This window comes from Spinacia oleracea, chromosome 4 (genome assembly GCF_020520425.1).
Source record: "Spinacia oleracea cultivar Varoflay chromosome 4, BTI_SOV_V1, whole genome shotgun sequence".
In the NCBI taxonomy this organism is placed as follows: domain Eukaryota; kingdom Viridiplantae; phylum Streptophyta; class Magnoliopsida; order Caryophyllales; family Amaranthaceae; genus Spinacia; species Spinacia oleracea.
The window spans coordinates 16826833-16849880 of record NC_079490.1 but is presented as its reverse complement, the minus strand read 5'-3'; the positions used below and the strand labels follow the sequence as shown (position 1 = coordinate 16849880).

Here is a 23048-nt window from a genome sequence, read left to right as displayed (position 1 = left end):
TTCGGATAGCCGAACTTTGGATACCCTAACTTTAGGATTGGATATTAGGTATCTGATATGATATTCAATTGAAATTTTTGGAGCTTATGATTAAATTAAAATTCATTCCCTTAAATTATGGGATGTCAATTAAATTAGTTGAAAAAGCCTTTTGGGTTGGTAACCAAGAAATCAAATCACATATACACCAATTGTTGCTCTATCTAAAAAAAAAAAGTTACAAAAAACCAAAAGAAAAACTATTCAATTTAAGATTTAGGCTTTTGACAAACATTTTTGTTGGAAGAACAAAAAAAAATATATTTATGGATCGTTATTGGATACTTGTTACTTTAAAACTGATATCAGTAATCATATCCGATAGCCGATTTCCGAATTGGATATCGGGCCAATTTTTTTATTGAGGGCGGGATTTCGGATTTTCAAATTTGTAGATAGTTTCCCTAGGTAGAATTGTGTTAGTGAAAAACATTTAAGTGATGCTTCAAAGTTTAATCAAGTTGCTAAGAGCACACATAACCTTAATATTTGGCTGTGATCAAGTGATAATCGACGAAACAAAATAACTACTACGTTAATAGTGTGAAAGATGTAAAATTTTTATTAACTTGACTCGGGTCCGATATGTGACCGCAAGTCAAGTTAATAAAATTATGAGTTGATGACCATGTGGCCATGTGGGGACAAATTTATACGGAGTATTTCACTTGCATTGCAACTTGCATTTTATTTTGATTTTCATCCGCGTCTGGTTGCTGCTACTTGAAGCTGCGACCAGTATTTAGTTTCTACTCACTGCAACAATCCAAATTAGGGTTTCTAATAATCGGCTTCCTCTTTCCCTCATTAATGTCTTTTCCTCTTTCACCATATCCAATCGGTGCTTCATCTTCTTTGCATAATTGATTTCAATCACCTTCCCTTACCCCCACTCCCTTGTAGATCCGGCGATAATGCCAGTGCTCCAAATGCTGTGATATGTAACACCATTGTTGATAGTCTCTGTAAATACCAGTTTATTATCTAAGGTCTCTACAAAGACTATCAATAATAGCGTTGTATATCACCGAGAACGGGAAAGATTGACAATGCTCAAGGAAATGCCTCTTGAATGATTAAGACCCCTGATATTGTCGCGTATAACACTTATCATTGATATATAACGTCATGGCAAGAGCAATGATTCAGACAAGGTTTTGGGAGTAATCTGAATCACTGACAGTGTTATATGTGACAATATCAGGGGTCTTAATGATTCAAACAAGGATTTACTTCAAAGTCTTGTTTATGATCTGAGTAAGTTTAAATTAATTACTTATTTGTTCTTCTACTTTGATTTATGCTTAAGCTTGAATCCATATTTTCTATAAAATGGTTATCTTAAATGTCAATGATGAAAAGTTTTGCAGATTCCATTAGATATAAAAGTTGTTTACTTTTTGCATTTTGTCTATTTGAATTATTTGAGTATTGAATTTGGAGGCTTGCAAATTATCACTCGTTTTAACTTTTAATTATGAAAGACTTTGTTTAGGCTTCTTGCCCATTGTTTAGATTCATTTCAGTCTTTGTATATGTTACTACCCCATTGTTTAGATTCATTTCAGTCTTTGTATATGTTACTACCCCATTGTTTAGATTCATTTCAGTCTTTGTTTTGTACTTTGGAAAAAAATTAGGTCATTTTCAAATGCAAGATATCAAAGGTTGGGTTGATATGGTTAACATAAAGACTTTATAGCTTATTTCCTCAGTCCCTGAAGTATTGTTCCTACTCAATTTTCACTCTTTATTTAGACTTAAGCAATATTGTGCAATGACTCAATGAGTTGGTAAAGTTTGGAACATCAGGATGGTAATTTGGTCACATTATAAAGGAGAGGTTCAACGCTTGTTAAATACTTCAACGAAGTATGTTGGTATTTTTGATGGGGGACACCAAAAGTGTAGTTACCAAAATAACCTCAGCTGTTGGCTTATATAATAGAGATTAGGGCTGGTAAAAGTTGACCCGACCTGATAACCTGACCCGAACTCAACCTGAAAATAGCGGGTTTGGGTTGAGATTTTCAATGGGTCGATATGAACCTGACCTGAAATTAAATGGGTTAGGTTCGGATTGAAAATCTCAACCCGAATTCAACCTGTATATGGGTCACAATAAGATCGGGTCAACCCGACCTGATAACCTGAGGCGCCGCTTCCTCATCCCTCTCATCCACTCGGTAATGTTTTTCATTCACTCGGGTTTCTTCATTTTGTTGTTGTTCTTTCTCTAATTTATGCTAATTTTTGTGATTTTTATCTGCTAATTTATGCTATTTTTTTTTGTTTTATTCGATTTTATATATACTGATATTTTCGATTTTGTTTTTTTCGATTTTATTTATGCTACTGTTTTTTATTTTTTCATGTTCTTTTTCCTTTTTTTCGATTTTGTTTAGGGGTTAGGGTTTTATCGATTTTGTTTAGGATTTTTTCGATTTTATTTATGCTAATTTTGTTACTTGGTAAACTAGTGGTGACTTTTGGTTTGCTTTCAGAATTATTTGGTCTGGAAGTTCAGTGCATGTATAGAAATTCCATGATATATCTATGAAAGCACGAGATGATTGCACTTAATTTTGCTGAAACTTCCTGCTATGTTAAGTAATGACAAATTACTTCACCGTTCCTGTTTCAGTCCTCTTCTCTCTCACTCGCGATCCCCATGGCTGCACCTGTACTATGCAAGAAGATTGTGAAGAAAAGCCTAAGCGTCCTGAATTTGACCGCAACATATCCCTTAAGGTATATTTTCACCTTTGTCATTGTTACTCATTGGATCAGATGTTATTAAATCAAAATCTCAAAATGAATTTTAGCTGGATGCGTTGAAATGAATGTGCCTAAAAATAAATAAGCTGGATTACTGTAGTTTCCAATGGTTGCAATTATAGTGGGTTTTCTTTTTTGGTTAGGATTCTTCATTAAGTTAGGAATGATTCAATAACTTAGGATATTAAAGTAACTTAGCGTGTTAACGTTACTTGGGATGATTTATTACAATTTTCATTTCTGCATTCTTCGTACAAATCCTTGTTTAGCAACTTCAAGGGGATTTTGTTAAAGTTCCATGGAAAAGGCTGATTTGTAACAACAAAGCCAGTCCAAAGAGCATTTTTGTGTCCTGGTTAGCTACTCTTGACATTTTTTGAGCATTTTTGGTTTCTGATATCTGTGCTTTATGCAAAACTGGTAAAGAATCTGTTGAGCACCTTTTTTTCGACTGTTCTGTCTCTGCTGAAATCTGGGTGAAAGTTCTGTTGGTCTTGGGTATCAACAGATGCAGTTATGGGTTTGATCAGGAGCTCCATCTTGCTATTCATCATAGTAGGAAGTCTAATGCCTGTGCTAAGCTGTACACTATGTGCTTCTCTGAAACTCTTTATGCTGTCAGTGGTGTTTAGTGGCACTAGTAAAGCTATTCCTAGTATTGTAAAAGATATCATTTTTAAGGTGGCTTGTAGATGTTCTGATGAACTTAGAGTTAGACTTTTGTACTAGGAGTTTTTAGCTCTTTTCTGTTGTTTGTGTTTCTGGAGTTGTAGTGGTTAGTGCTGTAACTGCTTCCCCTTGAGTTCTTTTCCTCTTGGGCTAAAATCTTCATTCTGCACATTATTTGATGAGTGTGGTGCTTTAGTTCTGTAATTAGCTTTTGGCTTATTGTTATCATGCTTGTGATACTAACCGAAGCTTACTGTGTGTCGGTGTACACGTTTGTTTCTCAGTAGTTTCAGTCTACCTAAAGTTTTGGTTTTGGTTTTGGGTTTTCAATATGAGATGAATTAGCGGGACAAACTAAACTTGTGTCAATTATTTTATTGAAATTGTTTCCTATTTCTATTGTGGGATATGTGCGCAGTAGTAATCTCGATGCATTCGAATTTGCATGTGTTCTGATTAAACAATATGGATGCTATTGGAACTTGCTGCCCCTAGGGCTTATTCTCAGTTTTGCTTATTGATCAGAGTGTTTTGTCAATTGTCTCTTGCAGAGTAACTGGCGTAAGCCCAAGGGTATTGATTCAAGAGTGAGGAGAAAGTTCAAGGGTTGCACTTTGATGCCGAACATTGGTTACGGCTCAAACAAGGAGACTCGTTCCTACCTCCCTAATGGCTTCAAGAAATTTGTTGTTCATAATGTCAGTGAGTTGGAACTACTCATAATGCATAATAGGTAAAGACTCGTTCCTCTCTCGCCTTGTTTTGTTTTGTTTTGCTGTAAATTTTCTTGTAGTGACTTAATTTTTGCATATAAAATGGTCGATAACTATGCTTCTTTGATCTTAGGACATATTGTGCCGAGATTGCTCATAGTGTTTCAACCAAAAAGAGAATGAAGATCATTGAGCGTGCTGAGCAAGTTGATGTTGTGGTCACGAACAAGTTCTCTAGGATGCATCTGTAAAACAACATGAATCTGTAAAAAGAAAATCCAATTAATGATAATCTTTTATTTTTAATGAATTAACACAGCGGTTCATAACAAAGAGGACGACATTGGAACCTACACCATTCGAGCAGTGGACGATCCAAGGACCCTAAACAAGACTCTCTATATTAAACCCTTTGGTAACACGTTGTCTTTCAATGAGCTCGTTTTCTTGTGGGAGAAAAAGATCGGTAAAACCATCCAGAAAGAGTATGTTCCCGAGGAACAGGTCCTCAAGAACATCCTAGGTATGACTCTGTTTGATTAACTAAGTACAATTTATAACTAAATAACTTTTGATAAGTTTTAATAAGTTCAGAAAAAAAAAAATGTAAAAGTCAAGTGAATAGAACGGACCTTAATCTTGTTGTAGACATTAAGGTATTGTATGGCTTAATGTCGAGTTACAGAATAAGCTTAATTTGATTAGGATGGTCGTTTAATTGGTACGTCTAACTTTAAGGTTGTTATATTATATTATTGCAGATTCTGAACCACCAGTCAATGCAATTTTGTCTATTGGGCATGCTGTTTCTGTGAAAGGTAATCAGACTAACTTTGAGATAGAACCGTCGTTTGGAGTTGAGGCTTCTGAACTCTATCCTGATGTCAATTGTCAAGTACACCTCTGTGGATGAGTACCTCAACCAGTTTGTTTAAGGATCGAAACATTTTGGCCATCAAATATCCCTCAGCTCGTACGTACTAATTAATTCCTATTCAAGATCCTAGTGTTTGTATTTCTCCTACTAGTTTTGGTTTTAAAGAGAGAAATTCATGAAAAAAATGTATGAAGGGATTGATCACATTTCTCAAGTTTCTCTTCTGATATTGAGAATGTAAACTTTTGTTTCTGTGTTATGAATTACTCTGTGCTCCGTACCATGTTAGCTAAAGTGCGGACTCATTTTTAGGGGTTAAGTGCGGACTTTTACATGTGCAGCACATGGCTTGCCCGCACTTGATGTTTCTCAAGTGCTGCCAAAATATTGACATTTAAGGCTCGTTTGATCATTATAGGTTACATTTTGACTAAAATGGCTTATTTCGGTCCTAACTTTTAACTAATGAACTTAAATAAGTATTTTAAACCTTTTACATGTCAAATATACTTAGTTTTAACTTTAAAATACTCATTCTCAACTACTTTGGTCAAGTTATATACATTTAAGGCTCGTTTGATCATTGTAGGCCACATTTTGACTAAAATAGTTTGTTTTGGTCTCAACTTTAAACTAATGAACTTAAATAACTTAAATGGTTTGTCACGCATAACACTCTTACAGATCCTTTGTGCAAAGAATAACTAGCAAAGGGTTTGAGGCTGATCTTGACACTTGTTCATTATTTTTTGACTTACTAGACATCATGTGAGTGATGCAGATAAGGCTTTGCTTGAAAAGTTTTTTATGAACTGAATATGTTAGTGTTTGCTCTTTTGCTTTTTAATGTCACAGTTGTGACTACAAATCACTATTTAGTCGTTATGTTAAGTTGTAGTATCTTGTTAGGGAATCTTTAAAATACATTTGATTTAGCACATTGAAGTCCGACATTCCTCCAATCCTACGACTACGGCTTCACATTCAAGGAAATCAGACTCTGTAATTGTGTTTCACTTGGAGCTTAATTAAATGCCATACTGGCCTACTGTTCTTTTCTTAATATTTTCCTTTTTATCTCTGTTGGTTGAAGTTGCTTTCTCTTTCAGTTTTTATGGAAGACATAGCTCAGCTAATTGCCTCCTAAAATCTTTCAGTCTTTCATGTTTAATACAGGTGAAAACATCAGATAATCAGTTTTAAATTTATGTTAGTTCAATTCTATTCCTTTTATTTTGCAAGAATATTGCAATAGTATTCAGAGCGTACGTATTTTTGTGTCCCCCACTTGACCCACGTGTCCGCGCTTCTTAGGTCTACGTAAAAATAGGTGAACTAAACAGTGTCTTAGTCTTTCCTAGTACATTATCTACAATTATAATAATTGCTTACAAATACCTTGACTATACTACCTCCGTTTTTTCCCTTAAATTACATCACTTTAACTTTGTCATTGTTCATATGCTAAGTTTGACTTCGATTTTTAACCAATATAATAATAATAATAATAATAATAATAATAATAATATTATCATGTAAAATGTTGTTGGATTTGTCAAAATTCATATTTTTATAATATCAACTTTAATAATTTTTATAAATAGAAAATTAGAAATATTTAATGGCCGAATGAGTGATAGTATTGACAAGTGTGACGGTCTAAGTGATGCAATTTAAAAAATGGAGGGAGTAATAATCGATAGATAGCCTGCACGGAGGAAGTACAAGCGCATATCAGATATGTATGGGCAAATATATATCAGAACAAATGATAAAATAGGAAAAAGGACAAAAAAGAAATTAAATGGTACTTTTTTAAATACAAATGGTACTTTTTTTTTACAGAATTGTACTATTTTTTACAGAATTGTACTATTTTTTACAGAATGGTATTTTTTTTTACATGAATGGTACTTCATTTTTTGTCTTTTAGTTGATATGTGTGTTTCCACACATATCTGATATGCGAAAAAACAACTTCGCATGCACGTGGTAAGTATTGTAGATTTCTATTAGGACTACTTTTTGATGCAAGCATGTAATTAGGACCCTAGAGTCCTATAGGCGAATAAAATCTAGTACTCCGTTATTAGTACGGAGTATTCCAATTCCAGTTAGTTTAGATAACCTAGTACTAGTTGACTTAGGCAATCTATGTGTAAGTAATATATATACTTCGTAGATGACCGATTTGATGAAATAATCAAAACATAAATCATTAAATAGATGTTTGCGATTTGTTTCAGCACACAAGAAAAAACAGATGGATCTACATCGAGATGGGCACGACAATGTGGACGATTGGGTGGTGAAGTACGTCGAAATCACCGAGAAAATCATCAAGACAGGAGAAGAGTTGGACGAATTTACGAGGTCTCTTAGCCAAACAGGGAAACAAATCAGGGATACAAATTCTAAACTCGAAGAACTAGAGTCACAAAAATTGTACAAGGAGAAGATGATCAAGTACAACGGAATCAAGTTCGGGATTTTAACTAAAAGGCAAGCACAACTTTATGAATTATCTAAGGGGTTAATGTCAAAGTACCCGTACAAGTTTAACAACTACAACGATAATGATGATCATGGACAAGAACAAGAAGACGATGTATCATATAATGAGAGACTGAATCGGGTAGAAGAATTGGGAGAGGAGCGCGATAATATAGATGAGAAAATCAAAAGGATTGCTAAGGAGTTGAAGGAGGATATTGAGTATCTTGGTTTAATTGCTAAAGAAACTGCACAAGTTAAGTTGAGGTTGAATGAACTCGAAGCTGATCAATTATATACCGCGGATATGATTAAGATAAACAAAGGGTTGTTGGATGCTTTGATTGTACGGCTAGAGTTTCTCCTATAAGAACAGTTGATGATCCATTCATGTATGTTGATCCAGATGTATTCTTGAGGTGCAGCGAGACTGCTCACATCAGCAAAGATAGATTTGGGAATAATTTGTAGATTTATTTTGGAATAATTTGCAATCTGGTATAACTAAGGATCTGAATTTGTTAGTTCGATCTTCTTGATCAATTGATTAATTGAGTTTAGATTGTTCATATGTACGTATGCTTTGTTGATTTTTTTTTGTTCATGATTTTTATGTTAAATCTTTTGAGTTCCTTAATATAAACTTATCGAGTTAAGGACAATAATTTAGGAATATGCACACTGTAAACTACGTACTGCTTGTCAACATTTTAACAATCCTCCCAACATCAGACAATAAATCACAACAAAAAACCCAATTACTTTCCAGCAGTAGCAAGAATCGAAAATTAACATCCAACTCAAATTTTACAAGGATATAAATTTAGCATCCAACTCAAAAAAAAAATTGATTTTCAAAAGGAAGATTGAGTACCAAGTGTAAAATAGTCATCATTCTTTGTACTCCATAGAAATCAAATACAAAAAGGAGAAACCAGACTTTGAACATAGCTACCCACATTGGTAACGTAATACTTCCACCGCATTTGTAAGGTGCACAATATTCATTGTTACATTGAACAAATAAAGGAGAATATTGACGTGCATCAAGAACAATAATATTTTCCATGTTTGTACCCCTTTGTTCCATCACCACAGTACTCTACCGTTACCTGTAACTCCCAACAACTTATGGCCATCTCCCAAATAGCGAAAATTTCCTTCTTTCCTAAAGGAAAGATTCCAGTGATTGCTATGATCAAGACAACGTTTGGTAGGCTGTGTAAAACGTTTTCATGGAAAATGATTATCCCCTTTTCAATCATTTTACGTTGTTTGGTTGAGTAAGGGATGAAAAACAATTTTCCATGACTCCTCAAAGGTGGAAAATCCTTTTCCATTTGAAAGGGAGAGAAACCACTTTTCCTTCTTTCCTCCTTACCTCCATCTCCTTTCTGAGGAAATATATTCCCATGTCAGATATGTTTTAACAAAAACATATCAGCCAACAAAACCACGTAATAGGCTAAAGACAAACACTCACTACAACAAAAACATTAATTAACAGCACCTATTTAATAGCGTTTAACAAAAAACGCTATTATTTGAATGAATTAACAGCACTTTATTTTACACTGCTATTATTGAAAGCAATCTTAATTTCCACTAAATATAATACAGCGCTTTTCTGTAAATGATGTTAGCCTGTTATTAGTATTTATCAAAAGTTTTATGAAATCATGCATAAAAACAATCATCGCTTTTCTTTAACTAAAACCAAAATCACTCCACCGCTAAAACCAAAACCCTTCCCACGTTCTACGACTTCTACCTCTTCCTTCCTTCTCCCACCACGATTTACACGGTTAAGGATCTGTTCCCAATTGAATTCAAGAGTTTAATTCCAATCCGAAATTTCTCAAATCCAAATTTAAAGATTTCACTTCAATCTAAATCCAGATATTTTCGTATTTATCTTCTTCTCCAGCGATTGTCTCTCGGCGGAGATTAATATCTGGCGAACATTTTTCCCGGCTTCTTGTGGTTGAATTATCAATTGTGAGTTTGAATTATCAATTGTTTAAGGTTTCTTACTGTTCTTTGTTAGGGTTTGTGTTTTGCTGTTTTCCCCCAACTTTTATTTGTTCGATTTAGAGTTTGAACTAATTTGTACTTGATTAAATTCTCAAATTATGTTCATTCTTGTTGATTAGGGTTTCCCACCATTACCGATTTAGGAGTTTGTTCAGCATCTAACACCTTCTCAATCGAGTGTCCTGCACAAGGTAAGAATTACGTTTCAGAGCTTCCATTTTTATGCGACTACTGCATTCTTGTAAATGTTGATTAGATTTTTTTCCCCTTTTTCTTTTTCCTGTGATGCTAAATTTAGGAAAGCATGTTAATTAATTCGTATTTTTCTTTGGTATTTCTTGATTAAAAAAACAGTCTTGAACTAAGATTCATGGAAGAAATTGGGGAAAACAATAAGACTGAGTACTGCTTTGAATCAATAGATTATGATTGTCGATTCATCGAATGATTACCTAAATTGATTTTAAGTTGTTTGATGGTATTTGTATTTATCTTGTCTCACTAGCATATGTAATTTCTAAGCTTATATGTGCAACTGAATTATGACTTATTGAGGTGCAGACTTTCTAAGCTTATATGTGCAACTGAATTTGATTATTGTATCGAATGACTTATATGACTTAAAAGACTAATATGTGCAACTGGGTTTGGATATTGTACCCTGTGACTTATATGATCTCATACATGCTAATGAATATGCTAATTGAAACTAGATACTGCAGAATCGAACTGAAATGATCCAAATAGGACAAATTAAGTGCAATGCACCTGCTACACACAACAACAACAGCAAGGCCAAACACAGCAAATATGGAAGAATTCTTTAGTTTTCTTTAGTTGTCAGACATGGATACCTGAGTCCAAGTAACATAGTATAAAATAGTTTGTGGCTTTGAGCACAAGGGGAAAATAGAGGTTGAAGTGAGTGGCTGATGTTTGTCAACCATTTCAACGTGTCTTATTCATATACTGATGCTAGACTGTACAGTTTGGGTGGTGGGTGGAGGGGAAAGCCATTTTTCAAGAGTCCTGGAGTAGTTTGCTAGTATTTACGCTGTCATATCTGCTTACCTTTGAATGATTTGATAACTCGAATTGCCTCGACTATGAAGATAAATTTCAGTGCTTATTAGTTGAAATTCCCTGCATTTTTTAGCTGTTTTTGTAAGAAATAAAAGTGTGCAAATTTTTCTGGTTAGAGTATCACACTTGTTTGTTTTCTCCCTTTTATATTTTATCTCTGTTCCCTCATGTCCGGATTTGGATGTGATTTTTACCTTTTATGCTAGTTTGTAATTGTGTTTGATTAAAAATGTGAAAAATGCTGCACTATTCTCACAAAACTAGAATACCTATGTATTAAATCTGCAGGAAAAAGAAATTGGAGACTCAAGTGAAGCAGACTAGCAGAGTATGAGAAGGCTAACAACATAAATGATGATGATGATGATGATGATGAAGATGAAGATGAAGAGGATGCCACAAAAATCCGCACTCCTATTCGCTTGATAAAGCGTCGATAACTGACTAACTGGAGAATCAGATGACTATGGAGCTATTGGGTGATCTTTGTTTTATCTGGCGGATGCTTATCTTCATTGAGTGAGGTGTGACGTTTGTGTTTTTTTTTGTCTTTTAACTTCCTTCAAAATACATATTTGCTGCTGCATTTCCATGTAGTTCAACTTCTAGGTATATGGTCCATTTCTACCTTGGCTTTGAGTTAACATTAGTGACGGTAATAAACAACCCATTGCTGAATTATTATACTTCTGCGTAAGTACAAGTCGTTAAGCATAAGCGCCAACCCTTCTCAAAAGAGATGCACAAATGAACCATCAACTAAAGCTCCGTTTGGATCTCTTTAGCATCTGAAATTGTTACAGACGTAGTACTATTCGTTACGGAATATACAAGCAATATGCAAAACTAAATTTTGTTTTACAACTAACCAATCACAATCACTCCTTGCTGAGGGTGGGTCTTGGGGCTTCAAGTTATAATTTTCATGGATATTAAATGGTTTTGAGTGCTCACTCGTCAAAATCCGAAGGGACTATACAAAGTGTTGATATATCCATCTTCCATGTTGTGGATTACCTGTTAGAGAATACAATACAGGTACATATTTTTTGATTGTATAATTGAATAGATGGAGTGTGCAGTGTGTTGGTGCTTAGAGGTGGTTGCTTTGTGTTATTAAAAAGTCTTCCTATATCCCTTATTCATCTTTTGTTGCTTTAATTGTATCAGACATTGATTTATTTTTATGTATCCAGCAACCAGCATAGGACTATAAAGTATTATCTGTTACATAGATCACTTTAGTTTCAGAGAACAATTTGATTGTACGGCTGTAATGTTGTACATTTGTACTCCTAAATTCTGGTAAATTTGTCCTGGCAGTGTCTTTGATGTAATATTTAAAGTTTGTCCCTTGATTTTCTCTGGAAATATGGGATATTTTGTGGTTCTATATTTCATTTCCTCCTATATATGCTTCATAATTTCCTGCATTGCTGATAATTTTGGGATATAATTCCCTAATTTATGGTTTCTAGTGGTTCCTTGTATTGATGCTTAAGGCCCTCGTCCTTGGTGAGACCTTAAGCTCTTTTTCTTTTCTATTTTTTCCCTTTGAAATGTTCTGATTTGCCGTCTTATTGCACAGTGAGATGCTTGAATCTGTAGGGCATGAATTCATGGAGGAGTTTATCCATTGTTTTGATTCCATCTTGGCAGCTAATGGTGTTCTTGTCCTACAGGTAATGACAAAAAAAAAACTAATCCTGCAATCCGTTCAGTCTTCCTGATTGTTTCATGTATCTTGCTAGGAGATGTTGTTTCTTCTTCAGTTTATATCAATACGTGATGAGCGATATGATGAATACAGGAGAAGCTCATATTTCATTAAGGAATATATTTTCCCAAGCGGATGCCTACCTTGCTTGAGCCGAGTAACATCAGCAATGGCTGCTGCGTCCAGACTTAGGTACGTGCAAGTGCAACAAATTTAGTTATTATGAGAAGTTTCTACTCAAAACTATTGGTTGTTATTTTGCAGTGTTGAACACATAGAAAATATTGGGATACACTACTATAAAACAATCAGATGTTGGCGAAAAAATTTCTTGGAGCATCAGAGGTCAGTTGGTTACTCAGTTCATCAGTCAGCTCGCACCTTTGCATACTACTGCTGATTTACTGCTATCTCAATCTGCAGCAAAATTCTTTCACTCGGGCCATAAATTTCTACTTGAAGGCTGATGTTGACTCTTTGAAGGCTGCAATCAGCTCTGTTGTTGACGTGATGCAGGCGATCTTGTTGACGTGATGCAGGCGATGGGTTCCTGTATCTGTTCTGTGCTATCAAAGGTTAGTTGAAGATCATCAAACTACTTATAATTAATAATAACGAGAATTTGACTACAAAGATAAGGAAATTAATAGAACTATTTTAGTTTCATTTCTATCAATTTTGTTCTTTTCATGAACAACTTTTATGGATTTACTACCAAGGAAGTTGGACTTGTTGAATTAGATAAAGGAAACTACAGTTTGTTGGTTTCTTACTGGTGATGAGTTTGTGGGGTAGGTTTCATGGGATTTATCTCCTGCCATTTTAAGGTAAATATCCCGAGGGAGTTTCTTTGAAACTTGTCTGAAACCTTGTGTTCAACCTTCTAGTACAAATCATTCACTATATATAACGAATTGCATAGGCTGCCTATTCTTGGAACTACTCGAATATTTGAAGATGGTATGTATTTTTCTTTGTTCAATTAAGCCTAGACATTATTATATGCATTGTCACTAATTATGTTAATTTTTTCATTTTGTAGTACTTTCATGATTGCAATGTTCCGAATTATGATCAAGGAAAAATTGATGAAGTCAGAGCTCAATGGACGCGTCATGTTCTTCTCGTGTGAATATTGTGATGTATTAATTATGTTTTTCGACTAGAATTTCTCTAGAACGTTTTAATTTTAGTTTATTGGTTTGAATTAAAAGAAGTACTATATGACAAGGATACTTCTTTCTGTTTTCTAGTTTGTTTTTATTCTACTGTGTATTTAGGCATATATGATTTTAAGTTATGCACGAGACATCGACGTTTATTTGATATGATAGAAATGAAGTTGGATCTTATATATATGTATTCGATTTGATTACTCTGTGCAGGCTCTAAAATGTTTTTATATTTTATTACAGGTATTTAATAATTAAAAATTAAAATAAAAGAGCCCGACAAAAATTAATAACTGCACTTAAACAACAGCGCTTTTTAGTTACACGCTATTAATTAATTTTTAAATTAAATAAATCATAAAATTTCCCGCCATACGGAAGCTTTAATAGCGCTTACATATTGAATGTTGTTAAATGAGGTAATAATGACAGCGCTTTTTAAAAGTGCTGTCATTCTTTTAACAGCGCTGCTAATTAACAGCGCTGTCTTTCTTTAAAAAAAGCGCTATTAAAAGCTTATTTTGTTGTAGTGACTAAAGAACAAAATCAATTTTTTTTGAAAAATGGGATCTGTTTTTGAAAAATGGGATATGTTTTAATGCTTGTCTTTTCCCTATTTCGTCGTTTGTGGGATGAGATGTATTTGCTAAATACATATCTGACATGGGCCTCTCCGACCCCCTCATTTCTTCCCCTTAATGTTCACCATCTAACCAGAACACTACGCAAATGCCCTCATTGGCCCTTGAAAACCCTATCATTTCTTGTTACCCAAAGACTCCATAAGGTCACAACAAAGGTAGGGAGATGTTCACTACCCTCTTCATCCTTACTATTAAAAAACAGGATATAGCTTCGTACCCATTTCTCCAATGACCACGATTCCTTTTCCATGGAATCTATATTGAGAGAACAATAGATCCAAGCTAATTTCGCTACCAAACATTTTCGGAAAACATAATCCAAATTTTCCTCCTCTACACTGCAGTAATCACACATAACATTTTCCTCCATTCTTCTTCTGCATAGGTTGTTCTTCACCGCCAAACCATCATAAAAAATCTTCTAAAGAAAGAGTCTCCATTTTGGTAGAATTTTCAGCTTCCAGATTAGCTTAATGAATTGGAGGTCACTATCTTCCAAACTTATCAAATTTATGTGTTTTTTTTTGAAGAGAACTAGCTTTTAAGCCCGTTCAATGAACGGGTAATTACATAGTGTTTTTAAGTCATTTTTAAAGTGATAACTTCATTGATGGCTTGTGATTTTAGTGGAATTTATACTAATATATTAAAAGGCGTTGTGAAAAAAGTTTATGTGTCATGTAGAATCTCCTATTTACGCCATGTCATCCACTCACCAAGGTTATATGATGTTATTGACAACCAAAAATCAATACAATAAGGTTCGAACACAAGACCTCACGTTTGAGGAATAACTCTCATTAGCATCTTAACCAACCATTAATTGTTGTTTATCCATGCACATTAATTTATAAACACATGTTAACATGAAGGCTCTGTTTGGTAACGCATTTCAGTCACCTTAAATTATTAGTTACCTGAAATTTTTATTAACTTATCATTTTAGGAGTGTTTGGTAGAGAGCTGAAATAATATTTCAGGTGGTGAATTGGACTGAAATTAGAACGTTACTCAAAGTAACGTCTGGAATTCAGTCACTGAAATGCGCTTAATATGAAGTAAATTGTTTATGACAATCTGAAATCATCACCCTTCATCACATTGCTGCATCATCACACGATGTTATTTGACTCCAATTATATACAGAGTATATGGATTTCTTGACTGTCATGCAACACTTTTGACATTTTTTTTGACATACTATTAGCAAATTATGACTTTGATGCTTTCAAATTATACTGCTAATTTATTATGTTTGACATTCCTTGATTACCTCCATCTTGCCTTGTTACGGATTGTTACGGAGTATTCAATACGACAATAACATTTAATAGCCCATCCTATGTGACAAGATTAATAACTTAAAAAAGTAATTAACATTGACATAGAAGTATATAAAATATATGGAGTATAAATGTTAACTAAAAATCAATAACTTAAACAATAAGTTTTACCAAACAATTTACCTAATCAGTTAACTTATCAGTTTCAGCACCTTATCTATTTCAGTCACTTCCTTATCAGTTTCAGGTAACTTATCAGTTTCAGCCTCGTTTCAGTTAGTTTTGCCAAACAGAGCCGAAGTCTAAAACAACTAAATCTTTATGTTACCTTTTATTTTTATGGAATATATTAGAATAAAAAATAGCAATTAAAATATTAAGAGAACAATGAATTAAACATGATATATATCATAAGTCTCATAAGCATCAACTACAGAAATGCCATGCATATATCTTATTAATTTGAAAAACGTAATTCCATTAGAAAATAAATATAATTAAACGACTTGTAAGATGATCTAACTGAAAAATTATTTGGCATGATAAATGACGGTAACGTACATGTATAATTGATGAACTCAATGAATCTTTTCACTTTTATGGACTAAATGCATTTTGGTCAAATATTGTGTTGAAAAAGAATCTCGAATTTTAATTATTCAAAGTAGCAACCGGGGCATCGCCCGGGCCACACACTAGTTTATTATTTATATAGAGATGAAATTTGAAAAAATATATAAGTTAAATGGTGAATTAATATTGAGTGTTAATTAGGGAGATAAAGTGAAAGAGGTTAAATGAATATATGAATTAAATGGTGAATTGATGTTGAATGAGGAAGATGAATTAGTGTTGAAGCTGTAAAATATTTCGTATAACAAACAACAAAAGAAAAAATTGAAAAACAAAAAACAAATTTTTGGGGGAAAGCTAGATGTGGGTGACATGTATCATCTAATCATCTATGATTATCCTTTTTAAATACTAGGTATAGATATGTAACCATATGTAACCAGTAACCATATTCTATTACTTCAGTTACATTAGAGAATAGGTAAACATATTAGAGAATATGTAACCATATTATATTGCTTCAGTTACATTGTTTACGATTCATATAACTTATTTATTTAATTAGTGATTGTTCAATTAGTGATAGATGAAAAGATTCTTTTGGTGAAATATAACATTGTTTCCGATTTAATTTCCTTTTACAAGTTACAAGTTACAACTTGTTTATATAATAGACCTCAGTTACAAGAAAATCAGAAAATACTTCAATACAAAAGTTCAAAGATGAACAGGCAATTTGCTACAATAGCTATTTTTTACACCATCTTAATTTATTTGGGATTTTCCCAAATAATTTATGCAGAGGTTTACAAGGTTGGTGATCATGATGGATGGGGCCCGGGCATTGACTATTCATCCTGGGTAAAGGGAAAAACCTTTTTGCAAGGTGACGATCTTGGTAAGTACGGGTTCATTTTTTCGCATATCTGATATGTGTGGAAACACACATATCAATTAAAAGACAAATAGCTAAAAGACAAAAAAAAAGTATCATTCATGTACCATTCTGTAAAAAAAAGTACCATTCTGTAAAAAAAAAAAGTACCATTTGTGTTTAGAAAAGTACCATTTAATTATTATTGTTGTCCTTTTTCCTATTTTGTCTTTTGTTCTGATATGTATTTCCCATACATATCTGATATGTATTTGTACTTCCTCGGTAAGTACTCCCTCCGTCTCTTTTATTTTTTACATTCGGTATCATAAATGCGATGTAACGATTATATTAATATGAATCGATATTAATTTCATTATTTAAGTAATGTAAATTACGTTTATTAATAATATTTTCACTTTTACAAAAAATCTCACATTGGGAAAATTGAGAAATAAAATTCCCCAATAAATTAATTGTTTAAAATAATCATTTGACACACCAATTATTTAAGCACTAGAACCAATTAGTAAGACAATATAATCAATTAGTTAAGCATTTGAACCAATTAATTAAGCAATCAAAACGGTCATTTCGAAAAATGCAACACTTCAACCTGATACATATTTTTAGAACTTTGATTTTAAAGGAGAAATATTGTGCAAGTCAAAAAGTGCATGAACTGTATTATTAATATTATTTGTTATTGTTATAATTTTTGTATTATTAATATTACTATTTGATTAGTGATAATGGTATTTGTGTAGTTTTTGTATATGGAGAAGGAGATAGCGTAGACGAAGTGAATGGTGAGAAATTCAAAGAATGTGATCCAACGAATTCAATATTTTCAGCAAATGATGGAAATACTTCAATTCCTCTCAAAACATCTGGAGTCCATTACTTCATTGGGGGATCATTTCAGCGATGTCCCGACGGCATGAATCTAACTGTTGTTGTTAACTGATCGAATCCTTTTATTCTTAATTAATTATAATAAATCTATGAAATAAAACTTACCAACATTTTTATAGTTTAAATGCACATCTACTTCAGATTCTTTTTAATTTTTATTTTAGTAATTGCGTTGCACTTAACAATATGTTCTTTTAAAGAAGATGTAGTTTTGTAAGTAAAATTCTATTTTGAATCAGTAAATACTTCGATAGAAACTCTTCTATATCATATAGTAACTCTTTTATTCTATACGTACTTTTTTTTATAGTATGCTAAATACTTATTTTAGGTTTTTTTTAGAAAATTATATTATTTTTTCTTTATTGTTAATTTTTTTTAATTCTTATTTAGATACTTTAACCTTTAAAAAAAATAATCTAGGATACTTTTGACTTAAATTAAGTTAGGCTGTAAATATTTAAGATAGTTTCTCCGACCTTTTCCGTCTTGCTTGATGGATGCATGATTGAAGATGTAGATTGATTGCTTGCTTGCCTTTTGTGAGTATGACGTGGCATAGTTGAGATTAGAGTACTTCAATTTTTAGTGATGTGGCGTGATTGAAGATTGATTGATTGCTTGCTCGTTTGGAGCTTTACTCATTACGCACCACTTAGCTTTTATACTCCGTAATATAGAAAATTTTAAAATTACCACCTTATAAAATTACAAACCTTTAAAGTTAGCGCATGTTAATCGATTTGTCAATTTTTCCAAGTGGAACTGTCGCTAATTTCTCATGAATCATACTACTCTGTAATTCTTTTTGAACTTTATTTTATTTTATTTTTAATTCTCCTCACCATTTTACATTTAACTTATTTGTATGGTGCATCTTCACATTTGACTGCTCCTCCATTAATAGAAACCTTCCGCAAATTAAAACATAATCACCTAACAAAGTGCAATCGGTGTAGATGTGAATTAATTTATACGAGGCTCTTTATTTTACTCCTTATATTCTTTAATTATTGCTGATTATTAATACTCTTTACGACCGCACGTTGTTTTGAAACCTTCCAAACCTTTATTCTTCCCTATTATGCAAGACAAATTCTCGTAAAAGACTGTGTGAGAGTATAAAATAAATATAAAAACAAAATTGTGAAACAATAAGGTTAATTGATCTAATCAAATTTGACTAGAGTTAAGACCGACTAATAGATAACTTACTCTCTTGAAATATTTTATAGCAAAATTGGGCCTTGCTTTTGTTGGCTTCAATTCAAGCCCAACAACCCAAGGCCATGCAGATAGTAGTGTCCTAATCCTACCTTAGACCCATAATATTGAAGCAAAATTATTGTATTATTACTTTGTGCAACTCCTTGGAAAAAAAAACCAAATTATATTTATATCATAATTAAAGCGAATTTGTGGATATCAAATAACTTAGTGGTTAAATTTTTGAGGGGTGGTATCCAAGACTGAGATCAAATCTCGTCTACATATTTGCTGTCTAATTATCTTGCATTTTGTGGCTCCCTCCACACCCAAAAAAATAAAAAATAAATATTAAGAAGAAAAAAGTATATATTTTGCTTTAAGATGTGAAATTAAGATGAATGGAAGACGGATTGTCACTTTTTTTTACCTTTGAAATTTGAAGTAGGTTTTGGAGCATTTTATGTGGACTTTTAATAAATAGTTGACCAACCAACAAAAGCTTTATTTAAACTTTACTAATAAATTTCAAGGCCAATAAATCAAATCACTATAAAAAGATACAAAATTATTGCACAAATATTCCTATAAATAATCAGCCTATTCCCCCTTGAATTTCCCAACCAATCGCATTATATCTCACAAATAACACAACACAAAATTAAGTAAAAATGAAGTTATCATTTCTTTATCTTTTTTGTGCCATTTTAGCCACCACCACCGCTGCTGACGAAAACCAAAAACAGTTCCTAGACGTGCACAACGCCGCCCGTGCGCAAGTCGGTGTGCCACCCCTTAAATGGAACACCACCCTTGTGACGTTCGCGCAAAACCTGGCCGACAAAGTCAAGCAAACAGCCGATGACCTGGTGAAGTCCGGTAGCCCTTACGGCGAGAACAAGGCCGCCGGCTACGGCGCTTTTTCGACGGTTGATGCGGTTAACCAGTGGGTGGCGGAGAAACAAAACTATGATCATAATTCAAATGTTTGTTTGAAGGGTAAAGAATGTAAACATTATAAACAGGTGGTTTGGAAGGACAGTTTATCTGTTGGGTGTGCTAGTATTATTTTTGGTGCTGGTTGGCCTTTTGTTGTTTGTGAATATTATCCACCTGGCAACGTTCCTGGTAAATTGCCTTATTAATAACGGATTTTTCATGAAATACCCCTGAATTTTTGCAAAATTCACCAAATGCCCCTCGACTTTCAGAAATTCACCAAATGCCCTTCACTTTTTTAACAAATACACCAGATACCCTTATTTATGAACTTAATGCACAAGATGCCCTTAATGACAATTTTCCGTTAGCTCCGTTAACTTTTCCGTTAAGTTTCTCCTTAACTAAACTAATTAACTCCTAATTAACCTAATTAACTATTTAAAAAAAAAAAAAATTCCAACCCAAAGTAGGAGGATTGTCTTGAAAGTCAAAACTGTAAACATAGTTCAAGCTTGAAGCTTTCACCTTCGTCTTCCCCAGCACCACAAACTAGTTAGATTAGACTAACCCCCTCACTCATTCTCTTTCTCTCTCCTTTTTCCTCTTTTCTTTGCCTCCATTTTCTTGAACCCTTTAACTATGAATCTATGATCAACCCCTTGAATTTAATTCAACACTTATTCCAGAAGAAAAATTGTTCTTCAAACCCCACCTTACCATACTCTTCTTCCTTTTCTCTTTATCTCACCTCCTCACCTCGGTTTCATCATGGAAAAAAGACGAGTTTCACAATTGTAATCAAACCCAATTTTGCAATCGACCTCACTCTCGAAAACCCAATTCATGCTTGTTAATCTCCACCGATATTGGAATCTCTGACAGCAATCTTGTTGCGAAGTTGATCTCCAAAACCCCACCTCAAACTAATCAAGTTTCTACGAATTTTTTGAATTCTTCGAATCAGGAAGATGGGGTTGAAGATCTTGTTCAAAAACCCTTGATTTTCTTTATCAAATGGTTACTGGTTAGATTAAAAATTGGGGATTGATCGAAGAATGGAATACCCAAGTAGGCAATTAATTGATCTTCAGATTTCAATGGTGAGGAGAAGAGGAAGAATGAAGGGGGGAGGAGAGAGATTGAGCGGCGACGAATGGAAGGGCGCGCCAGCGGGTGGTGGTAAAGGCAGTTGGCAAGGGCTCGTAGAGGTGGTGGTGGTGAAGATAAGAGGAGAGAGGAATAAGGGGTAGTGAAGGGGAGGAAGAGAGAGAAAGGGGATGACCATGATGGTGAGCTACCATGGCTGCCATGGTTTTCATCTGGGAGTAAGAATGGAAGATGGTGAGAACAAAACATAAGGGGAAAAAAATAAAGGAAAATAAGTTTTTTTTGACTTTTTATTTTTAAATTTAATTAGGTTAATTAGATAAATATGGATTAATAGAGTTAATTAGGGTAAAGTTGACGAAAATCTAACGGAATTGACAGAAAATACTCATTAAGGGTATCTGGTGTATTTGTTAAAAAGTGGAGGGCATTTGGTGAATTTCTGAAAGTCGAGGGGCATTTGGTGAATTTTTTTAAAATTCAAGGGTATTTCATGAAAAATCCGTATTAATAATTGGATCGGATTGGGCTGGACTAGACTCAACCATCAGCCTAAAATTACAGTTTTGGGGTGACCTACAATAACCCAAAAAATGATTTTAGTTAGAATGTGATTTTAGTTAGTTTTGGATCATATTGTAGTTCATCACCTTATGGCATGGGTTTCTAATTAGATGAATTAATAATGAGATTGAATAATAATAATAAAAAAAAAAAAGGTTTTAATTTTATGAATGAATTCATGTTATTTTTATTTTCTCACAATGGTTGAATGATAAAGTATGGTGGTTTTAAATTTATTAACGTCCATTTATGTTAGACCTGATTAAAAGGCGGGTCGGGCTGGGTCGAGGGCTCATTATGCCGGGCTGGGCTGGGGCCAAACTTCGGGCCGATGTTTTGTGCCCAAACCCGTTATCTCGGGCCAAAAATAGCGAGCTTTTCGGACCATTTTCGGGTCGGGCCAAATTTATAACTAAAATTGTTGTTTTACGTTGTCCAAAACCCGCAATTTTTTTAAAAAGTTCGAGTCCGGCCGGGCCGGGCCCTAAAACCGGGCCGAAAATGCCGCCCAAAACCCGGTAATTTTCGGGCCGGGTCGGGTAGGGCCGGGCCAGCGTTGATCAGCTCTAATCTACGTTAATGTTGCGGGTCACACAAACTTGAGATTCAATTATACTTCATCTGTTGCGGAAATATCGCATCATCGTTGACTTTTACTCCTCTTACTATTACTCCCTCCGTCCCGTAATACTTGAAACGCTTTCCTTATAAGGCTGTCCCCGATTACTTGCAACGTTTCTAAAAATGGAAACTTTTATTAATATTATTATCAATTTCTCACTTACCAAAGGACTCATCCACTTCCCTATTCACTTACACATCCCACTTTCTATATTAAAAAAAATACACCACTACCAACTACCACCCAATTAAATATTAAGTCAATTACAATACAATAAACTCTGTGCCGATCAAACCGTTTCGAGTATTACGGGACGGAGGGAGTACTTAATTTGAGTCTTAATATCTCAAACAATCTCACTTGCATGGACCAGGTCAACGCTATTATTATTGTGGACCATGGTGTTTTTAGGTATTTTACCGCATTTAAATATGACATGGACCAGTAATGTTCACGTGATCCAAAACTCTTACGTTGATATAGTTGTACTTATATGTAATATAGTTACTCTACTAGTCATACAGTAAATTTTAACAATATAATTATTAATATATGTGACACAATTACCACAAAGATCATATAGTAACTTTTAAGTTGATAAAGTTGTACTTATATGTAATATAATTATTCTAATAGTCATACAATAACTTTTTGATGCCATTTTGATAAGAATCCAATTCGTTAATTATGTATACACAAATATATTGATTGTTTTATATCATATAGTAAATATTTATATCGTA

At 33.6% G+C, this 23048-nt stretch overlaps 2 protein-coding genes and 1 pseudogene across 5 annotated transcripts; all 3 read left to right on the top strand.

Annotated features, from left to right (window-relative positions):
- The first annotated feature begins 763 nt into the window (after positions 1-763).
- LOC110777101 (60S ribosomal protein L32-1-like) lies at positions 764-5339 on the top strand (annotated as a pseudogene).
- Positions 5340-9182: 3843 nt separating this feature from the next.
- Positions 9183-13775, top strand: LOC110777099 (uncharacterized). Of its 4 annotated transcripts, none has more exons than XR_002530321.2 (8): positions 9183-9567; positions 9723-9794; positions 10975-11210; positions 12275-12368; positions 12497-12595; positions 12668-12748; positions 12827-12978; positions 13446-13775. XR_002530321.2 is itself a non-coding variant. In XM_056843899.1 (7 exons), the coding sequence occupies exons 4-7, from the start codon at positions 12279-12281 to the stop codon at positions 12849-12851; spliced, it is 354 nt and encodes a 117-aa protein (XP_056699877.1). In that variant the 5' UTR covers positions 9241-9567; positions 9723-9794; positions 10975-11210; positions 12275-12278; the 3' UTR covers positions 12852-13775. The 4 variants fall into 4 exon arrangements, 1 of the variants encoding a protein (XP_056699877.1); XR_002530322.2 differs by having other exon boundaries at positions 9240-9567; positions 12827-13363; XM_056843899.1 differs by having other exon boundaries at positions 9241-9567; positions 12438-12595; positions 12827-13775.
- Positions 13776-19699: 5924 nt separating this feature from the next.
- Positions 19700-21858, top strand: LOC110777098 (pathogenesis-related protein 1B-like). Its single transcript, XM_056843796.1, has one exon. The coding sequence runs from the start codon at positions 19742-19744 to the stop codon at positions 20213-20215; it is 474 nt and encodes a 157-aa protein (XP_056699774.1). The 5' UTR covers positions 19700-19741; the 3' UTR covers positions 20216-21858.
- The last annotated feature ends 1190 nt before the right edge of the window (positions 21859-23048 follow it).

Bases quoted from the DNA above. Each gene is read 5' to 3' on its own strand.
- LOC110777099 (XM_056843899.1), top strand. From the start codon at position 12,279: ATGCTTGAATCTGTAGGGCATGAATTCATGGAGGAGTTTATCCATTGT. The intron at 12,596-12,667 runs GTACGTGCAAGT...GTTATTTTGCAG, and splicing joins GCTGCTGCGTCCAGACTTAG to TGTTGAACACATAGAAAATA. The intron at 12,749-12,826 runs GTCAGTTGGTTA...CTCAATCTGCAG, and splicing joins AATTTCTTGGAGCATCAGAG to CAAAATTCTTTCACTCGGGC.
- LOC110777098 (XM_056843796.1), top strand. From the start codon at position 19,742: ATGAAGTTATCATTTCTTTATCTTTTTTGTGCCATTTTAGCCACCACC.